At 47.8% G+C, this 8,546-nt stretch overlaps 1 protein-coding gene across 1 annotated transcript; it reads left to right on the forward strand.

The window, feature by feature from the left end:
* The first annotated feature begins 208 nt into the window (after positions 1–208).
* On the forward strand, positions 209–5,055 carry CCDC85B (coiled-coil domain containing 85B). The gene has a single exon (XM_070766242.1). The coding sequence runs from the start codon at positions 313–315 to the stop codon at positions 1,024–1,026; it is 714 nt and encodes a 237-aa protein (XP_070622343.1). The 5' UTR covers positions 209–312; the 3' UTR covers positions 1,027–5,055.
* Positions 5,056–8,546: the final 3,491 nt, after the last annotated feature.

Raw genomic sequence — 8,546 nt, forward strand, 5'->3', positions numbered from 1 at the left:
ATATACAGTATATATTAAATTCCCCCCGTGCACGCGCTCCCGCCCCCCCTTTTTGCACCCGTCGGCGCATCCTTTCCCCCCCTCCCCACAGCCGCCCCCGCCCCTCCGCCGCGCAGGCGCCCTTCTCCCTGCGCTGCACCTGCTTTTTGGCCGAGCGGAGGCGCCGGCGGGCGGAGGAGGAGGAGAAGGCGGTCCCGATGCAAACCGGGCTTGCACCCCCGGCCGTCCAGCTTTGGAAAGATGCCGGCGGCCCGGCTGGCTGAGCGCTCGCCCCGCGGGCCGCTTTGCACGGAGCCGAAGCGGAGCTGAGCGATGTCGGCGGCGCCGCCACCGGGACGGCCCTGCAGCCCTCCGGCGGCTGTTGCAGCTGCTGCTATTGCATCTCCGGCCGAGGATGCTGCTGCTGCTGCTGATGATGGTGGTGGCCCCAGCCCGGCCGTGGAGCCGGACCTGTCGGGCTGCAGCAAGGAGGAGCTGGTGCGCCGCCTGCGCCGGGAGGAAAGCGAGAAGCTGGCGGCGCTGGTGCAACGCGGCCGGCTGATCCAGGGCGTGAACCGGCAGCTGCAGGCGCACCTGCGCGAGATCCGCGAGCTGAAAGCCGTCAACGGGCGGCTGCAAGGCGAGAACCGCGAGCTGCGCGACCTCTGCTGCTTCCTGGACGAGGACCGTCTGAAAGCCAAGCGCCTGGCCCGACACTGGCAGCTCTTCGGCCACCACGCCGCCCAGGCGCTGCGCGACGAAGTGGCCGGTTGCCTCCGCAAGCTGTCCGGCTTGGAAGGCGCGCAGGACCGGCTGGCGCAGGACAACCTGGAGCTGAAGGAGCTCTGCTTGGCCCTGGAAGACTGCGCAGCCGCGGCGGCGGCATCCAGCGCATCCGCCCGGCCCGACGCCAGCCCCAGCCCCGGGGGAGGCTCGTCGGAGCTCAGCCTGCCTTGCGGGCCCCGCGATCTGGGCGACGGCAGCTCCAGCACGGGCAGCGTGGGCAGCCCCGACCAGCCCCACCCGGCTTGCACGCCCGAGGAATGAGTGGTTTTGGGGGGGCTGCACCGGACAGGTGGAAGGCAACCACACCCACACAATACACACCCATCCCGGTATGATTGGACCCCCGATCCCCAGTTTTTTGGGGCTGCCGGCCAACGCAGCCGGCTTCGGGATCGCACAGGACGCTGCGGCATTGAGAAAGCATCCTCGGCATTATCATAAGAAGGCCATTTGGCACCGCAGACTGGTTACCTCCGTGGTTTCTGATGCCTTTTTGCCCCCCAAAAGGGATAGATGGCTCTTCTGGGGAGGATTGGAGCCGGCTTCGGGATCACACAGGACGCTGCGGCGGAGAGAGTTGAATTGAGAAGGCATCCTCTTCATCATCGGGTCATTTGGCACTGCAAACAGATTACCTCTGTGCTTTCTGATCTCCCCCCCACCAAAGGGATAGAAGATTGGAGCCAGCTTCAGGATCGCACAGGACGCTGCAGCGGAGATTTGAATTGAGAAGGCCATTTGGCACCGCAGACAGGTTACCTGTGTGGTCTCTGATGCTTTTTGCCCCCCAAAAGGGATAGATACAGTAGCTCTTCTGGGGAGGATTGGAGCCAGCTTCAGGATCTCACAGGACGCTGCGGTGGAGATTTGAATGGAGAAGGCGTCCTCCTCATCCTAAATCATTTGGTTACCTCTGTGGTTTCTCATGCTTTTTGCCACCCAAAAGGGATAGATAGTGATAGAGCCAGCTTCAGGATTACACAGGACTCTGCGACAGCCGATATTTGAATTGAGAAAGCATCATCATCAGCGTCATAAGTCATTTGGCACTGTAAACTGGTTACCTCCATTCTTTCTGATCCTCCCCCCCCCCAAAAAAAAGGGGGATAGAGAGCTTTTCTGCAGAGGATTGGAGCCAGCCTCGGGGTCACACAGGACTCTGCGGCGGAGATTTGAATTGAGAAGGCATCTCATCATAAGGTCATTTGGCACCGCAAACTGGTTACCTCCATAGTTTCTGATCCTTTTTGCTCTCCAAAAGAGATAAGATAGCTCTTCTGGGGAGAATCGGAGCCAGCTACGGGATCCCACAGGACTCTGCAACAACCGATATTTGAATTGAGAAGGCATCATCCTTACCGTCAGGCTGTTTGGGGGAAGGTTGCTTCCAGCCAACGCAGCCAACTTCGGGATGGCACAGCACGCTGCGACATGGGCGGTTTGAATTGATTATTCGATGGGAATGGATTATTCAAATTATTCTTGCTGTCTTCATCATTAGGAGGAGGCGGCCATTTGGCACCGCAGGCTGGTGACCTCCATAGAAGAGCTATCTTATCTCCAACAGGGATAGATAGCTCTTCTGCGGAGGAGTGGAACTCACCACCACCACACTTGGGTGGATAGTAGGCCAAGCATTGGATAAACTCCTTGGACAGCAAAAAAAGCAGATCCCGGAAGAAAATCCGACCACTTTTGCTAATCTAGGGAGGGATTTCGGTGGCTACATCCCCCTTTTTTCCCTCCCCTAGGCAAGGTTTGGGGTCTCACCGGAGTCCTACACTTGCCTTGCTGGCAAGCCTTTTGGAAACGCAAAAAGCAGTTTGGATTATGTGTGTTTTCTCGCGCGCGTTTTCCCCACTTCTCTCCAATTGTCGAGATGAGAAATTTTCCATGTGGTCTACCCTAAAGGGCAGTTGTTGGAGGCCAAACAGAGGAGGAGAGATCTGTCAGCGCTCTGATTTATTTATTATTTTTCCCTGAAAAAAAAATGAACGAGAAATCCCGACGGACAAGTTGGCCAATTCTTCAAGGAAAGGACTCGCCCATTTTGTAGTTTTATTCTCGCAGCCCGGAAAACCGGGCGTCCACGAATGTAGTTACAGCCTGAATTTGGACAGGATTTGGCAGAGGTGGGGGGGGGGATTCCTGATTCCTTGGGATTCCATTGTTTTTGACTCCCTGTTTTAATTCCTGCAAGAACAGATCCCGGGAGGGGGGAGGGGAGGAAGCAGAGAAGGACTTTTAAAGTTGATTGCATAAACTGGATTTTTTTTTAAAAAAAAATATTATTTGGGGGGGGGGGGGATTACGATGGGATCAGATTTAAAACATCCCTGCAGGTTAAGCTAGGAAAAAGTTCACCCTTGGGTGCAAAATATTATAAAAACATCAGCCTTGTTGAATTGAGAACAATTTAATAATAATTAATTAATAATAATAATAATTTATTAGATTTGTATGCCGCCCCTCTCCGAAGACTCGGGGCGGCTCACAACAGCAATAAAAACAGTATAACAATGGGACAAATCTAATAATAAAATATATAAAAACCCCAACAATTAAAAACCACACAGCACATACACACCAAACGTGAAATATAATAAGCCTGGGGGAGATGTTTTAGTGCCCCCATGCCTGGCGATATAGGTGGGTCTTGAGTAACTTGCGAAATAAAAGGAAGGTGGGGGCCGTTCTAATCTCCGGGGGGAGTTGATTCCAGAGGGCCGGGGCCGCCACAGAGAAGGCTCTTCCCCTGGGGCCCGCCAAACGACATAATAATAATAACAACAGAAGGGCCCTTGGAGGTCTTCTAGTCCAACCCCCTGCTTAGGCAGGAAACCCCACAGATAAATTTGGAGGGCAGGAGGTGCAAATTTAAGGGTGTGTTATTGTGAGTAGGAGGATAGATTCCACTTATCCGCCCACGCCAAAAAAAATTGTACAAAAATTGCCAAACTATTTCCTGGCTTCCAGGTTGGAGCCTTTTTTTTCTTAATGATGCCAAGGTTTGAATTCCAAACAGGGTGGGAGGAAAAAATGGGGATTTTATTGGGTGCCTTTTGTGATTCGAAGATACCCCAGTTGGAAGAATTTTGGGCGCGCCCTGTTGGCTGGGCCTTCTCTTAATTTTTTTGCAGGCTGCGAAATGGGTTGCTACAACTTTTCCAAAGTTCTGCTAAGTGTTTGAAATCTTCCTTACGTTTTTCCCCCTTCTACCCCGGGAAACCTAAAGGGAGGGGGGGGCTTTGAATTTCAATAGAATATATGAAGGGGAGGGTCCCCGTTTTTTTCCCCCCTCTCTCTCTCTCTTTCTGATGAGCAATATTTCAAAAATCCAGCTTTGGACCCACCCTCCCCCCAAAGATGGAGCTTTAAAGGGTCCGAGGAACTCCTTGCCACTGGGTTGTCGCCTGTGCCAAAATGGAATTTTTTAGTCCAGATTATGATGTGGGGTTTATTATTCAGGGTACCCCCCCTCCTTATTCCCCCTACCCTTTTGGTGTGAAAAGCATCAGCGATAAGTATTCCTCGACTTAATGTCCACTACTGCTAAATGAGACAAGTTATAGGAGAGTTTTAATTCCATTTTGTTGGGGATTTTTTTGATTTTCGACGGGGGGCTAATTTTTTAAAAAAAATTTCCCCGTTGGTTTTTTTTTTTTGGCCGTGGTTTGTTAAGTGAATCCCTGCCAGTGTTAAATTCCTCACGGGGTTGTTAAATGAACTCTGGTCACGAGGTCGCCCAAGGGGAATCAGTGACTCCTTCGGGCCACAGCCACCGTCATTATAAATGACTCCGTTGCCAAGCGGTTGAATTTTGAATGCTACAATGGCGGTTAAGCATGAAAAATGGTTGCAAGTCCCTTTTTTCAGCCCCGTTGCAACTTTGCACGGTCACTAAACGAATCGTGGCGAGTCGAGGACGACCTATAATTGCAGAACGCTTGTGTCCGTGATCTGAGGCCTGATTTCCCCCCCCTTTTCAACCCCAAAATTAAAAAATAGGATGGTTGCCAGCCAGCTAAAGCCCTTTCCCCCAAATCCTGATTACGCTCTTTGTTGTATTGCCAATTTTTTCCCCCTCTGATTGAAACTGAGTGGCAGGAATTTTATTTGTTTTTCAAAGAGAAGACACAACATCTGGTGGAATTGATAACGCCTGGAGAAGGACAAAGGAAAAAGGGATCCTCTTCAATCTTTTTGAAGAAGTGGAGAAGGGGGGGGGGTTTCTTTTATTCCTTTTGAAAGCAAAGAAGAATGTTAATAAATCTCTTTAAAAACAGGCAACTTTGAAGGGAAAATTTTTGTGTGGGTGGATTGACGGAGACAATGAGGGATTGTTGTTATGTTAAGCAATTTAGACAAGAAAAAAAATAAACCAAACCAAATGCGCAGGTTATTTTTTGGGCTCAACGGGGGTAACTTTGAGATGGGTCTCGGAGTGCTACCGGACTGCCATTTTGATACGAGCCAGCTGTGTGTGACAGCTGCCAATAAATGCCAACACAGTTCTAGGCTGCATTATAACAGAAGGATAGAATCAAGATCATGTGATAGGTTAATACCACTTTAAGAGACACTTGGAATATGGCATTCAGTTTTGGTCACCACGATGCAAAAAAGGATGTTGAGACTCTAGAAAGAGTGCAGAGAAGAGCGACAAAGAGGATTAGGGGACTGGAGGCTAAAACATATGAAGAACGGTTGCAGGAACTGGGCATGGCTAGTTTAATGCAAAGAAGGTCCAGGGGAGACAGGATAGCAGTGTTCCAATATCTCAGGGGTTGCTACAAAGAAGAAGGAGTCAAACTATTCTCCAAAGCAAAAGAGAAAGGAAGGAAAGAGAGAAAGAGAAAAAGGAAGGAAGAAAGGAAAGAGAGAAAAGAAAGAAAGAAAGAAAGAAAAAAGGACCGGGGGAGACATGATAGTAGTCTTCCAATATCTCAGGGGTTGCTACAAAGAAGGAGTCAAGCTATTCTCCAAAGCACCTGAGGGTAGGACAAATAAGCAAAGTTAACCCAAGAACAAGGGGGCACAATCTGAGGTGAGTTGGGGGGGAAAGATCAGAAGCAACGTGAGAAAATATTACTTGACTGAAAGAGGAGTAGATGCTTGGAACAAACTTCCTGCAGACGTGGTTGGTAAATCCACAGTAACTGAATTTAAACATGCCTGGGATAAACATATATCCATCCTAAGATAAAATACAGGAAATAATATAAGGGCAGGCTAGATGGACCATGAGGTCTTTTTCTGCCGTCAATCTTTGATTTCGGGTGGCACGGGAGGGAAAACATCTGGTGGGGAGCAGTGTCTCTTCCTCAGGGAACATGGAAAAATTGCTGGCAGTGCCTGGAATGGAAGATCCTTGCCAATGGGCAGGGGGGTTGAGATGGATGACCTCTAAGATCCCTTCCGACGTTCATTTAGCTTATATACAAATCAAAAGAAGGTTCGTTTGGGGCACCACCTATTTAGTGAACACAACAAGAGTGTTGAGGGTTACGAGTAGGTGGAAAGCAGTCGACCTTGGTATACTAATAACAAAAGATTTAAGTGCCAAAGCCCACTGCAACAACATAGCCAAGAAGGCTTCAAGAGTTGTAAACCTAATCCTATGTAGCTTCTGCTCTGGCAATCTCACACTACTTACCAGAGCTTACAAAACCTTTGCCAGACCCATCCTCGAATACAGCTCATCTGTTTGGAACCCATATCACATCTCAGACATCAACACCCTTGAAAATGTCCAGAGATACTTCACCAGAAGAGCCCTTCACTCCTCCACTCGAAACAGAACACCCTACGAGACTAGACTTTCAATCCTGGGCCTAGAAAGTTTAGAACTAAGACGCCTTAAACAAGATCTAAGCATTGCCCACAAGATCATATGCTGCAACGTCCTGCCTGTCGATGACTACTTCAGCTTCAACCACAACAACACGAGAGCACACAACAGATTTAAACTTAATATTAACCGCTCCAAACTTGACTGTAAAAAATATGACTTCAGTAACCGAGTTGTCGAAGCGTGGAACTCATTACCGAACTCCATAGTGTCATCCCCAAACCCCCAACACTTTACCCTTAGATCATCTACGGTTGACCTATCCAGATTCCTAAGAGGTCAGTAAGGGGCGAGTACAAGTGCACTAGAGTGCCTTCCGTCCCCTGTCCTATTGCTCTCCTATATCTCCAATACCTTTCCTCTATTCCTATATCTCTTCTTCTATTCTTTCATTGATATGTTCTATTATTATATCTTCTTTTCTATTCTTTCTTAGATATATTTTACTATGAGTATCTCCTCTATAACCTTCATCATGTATTTTATTATGTATATATAGATATATACTCACTAAAACCCTCATTGTGTATTGGTCAAAATAAATAAATAAATAAATAACTTACACACACACACACACATACAAATACACCGCCCCAAGGTAAGCCCAACAATCCTGGTTTGTTCAAAATTCTCTTTTGGTCCAGCCCAAGATGTGTTGTTCAGCACGCACGAGTGGTTTGTGGAGGATTGCAAGAGCAGGGGCTATGGTTGTGTGCAAAATCGCAACCGAATGAGGCTACAACCCAGCCTTCCTCCTATTTCCTGCCTAGCCTAGATGGAGTCAGGAAGCAGGTGGCCGGATCCTGGTTTCCGATAAAGGAAACCTTTACCGTCAACGTGACCGGATGGAGAGATTCCCTTGCTCTGCCCATGAGATTTTTTGCTAAATCAAAATGAAAAAAACGATTAATCTGACTTGGGAAAAGAAGGCGAGGCAGATGTAATGCAGCAAAAACTGTGTGTTTTTCTTGACCTAGGGAAAGCAAGTAGGATGCTTGGCTGCATAGCTGGAGGTATAACAGGCAGGAAGAGGGAGATTATGATCCCGCTATATAGAATGCTGGTGAGACCACATTTGGAATACTGTGTTCAGTTCTGGAGTCCTCACCTACAAAAAGATATTGACAAAATTGAACGGGTCCAAAGACGGGCTACAAGAATGGTGGAAGGTCTTAAGCATAAAACGTATCAGGAAAGACTTCATGAACTCAATCTGTATAGTCTGGAGGACAGAAGGAAAAGGGGGGACATGATCAAAACATTTAAATATATTAAAGGGTTAAATAAGGTCCAGGAGGGAAGTGTTTTTAATAGGAAAGTGAACACAAGAACAAGGGGACACAATCTGAAGTTAGTTGGGGGAAAGATCAAAAGCAACATGAGAAAATATTATTTTACTGAAAGAGTAGTAGATCCTTGGAACAAACTTCCAGCAGACGTGGTGGGTAAATCCACAGTAACTGAATTTAAACATGCCTGGGATAAACATAAATCCATCCTAAGATAAAATACAGGAAATAGTATAAGGGCAGACTAGATGGACCATGAGGTCTTTTTCTGCCGTCAGACTTCTATGTTTCTATGAAAATCTGCATTCACACAACCTGGGACTAAAATTAATCCTTTCCTGGCTTTGCAAAACAACGACACGCAAATTATAAATTATGTCCAACGACGGGTTGGATTCTCAGCCCCAAATCTTGAACTAAACTCAGATTTTCTACCTACTTGGGGTGGGTTTGGGGAAACTGGTTGTGTGAATGCAAGGAACGTTGAGCCAATAAAAATAAATCAAAGTTTCTGCAAAATGCCTGGCTTTTATCCATCAATTCACTTTGCTTCCTTGGTTGTTGGCCCCACACTCCTACTGCGATAGTGTTTGTTTTTAATTGGCCCCATTTTCGGCCTATTGGCCCCACTTTTTCCAAAT

The sequence above is a fragment of the Erythrolamprus reginae genome, chromosome 13 (assembly GCF_031021105.1).
Source record: "Erythrolamprus reginae isolate rEryReg1 chromosome 13, rEryReg1.hap1, whole genome shotgun sequence".
In the NCBI taxonomy this organism is placed as follows: Eukaryota; Metazoa; Chordata; class Lepidosauria; order Squamata; family Dipsadidae; genus Erythrolamprus; species Erythrolamprus reginae.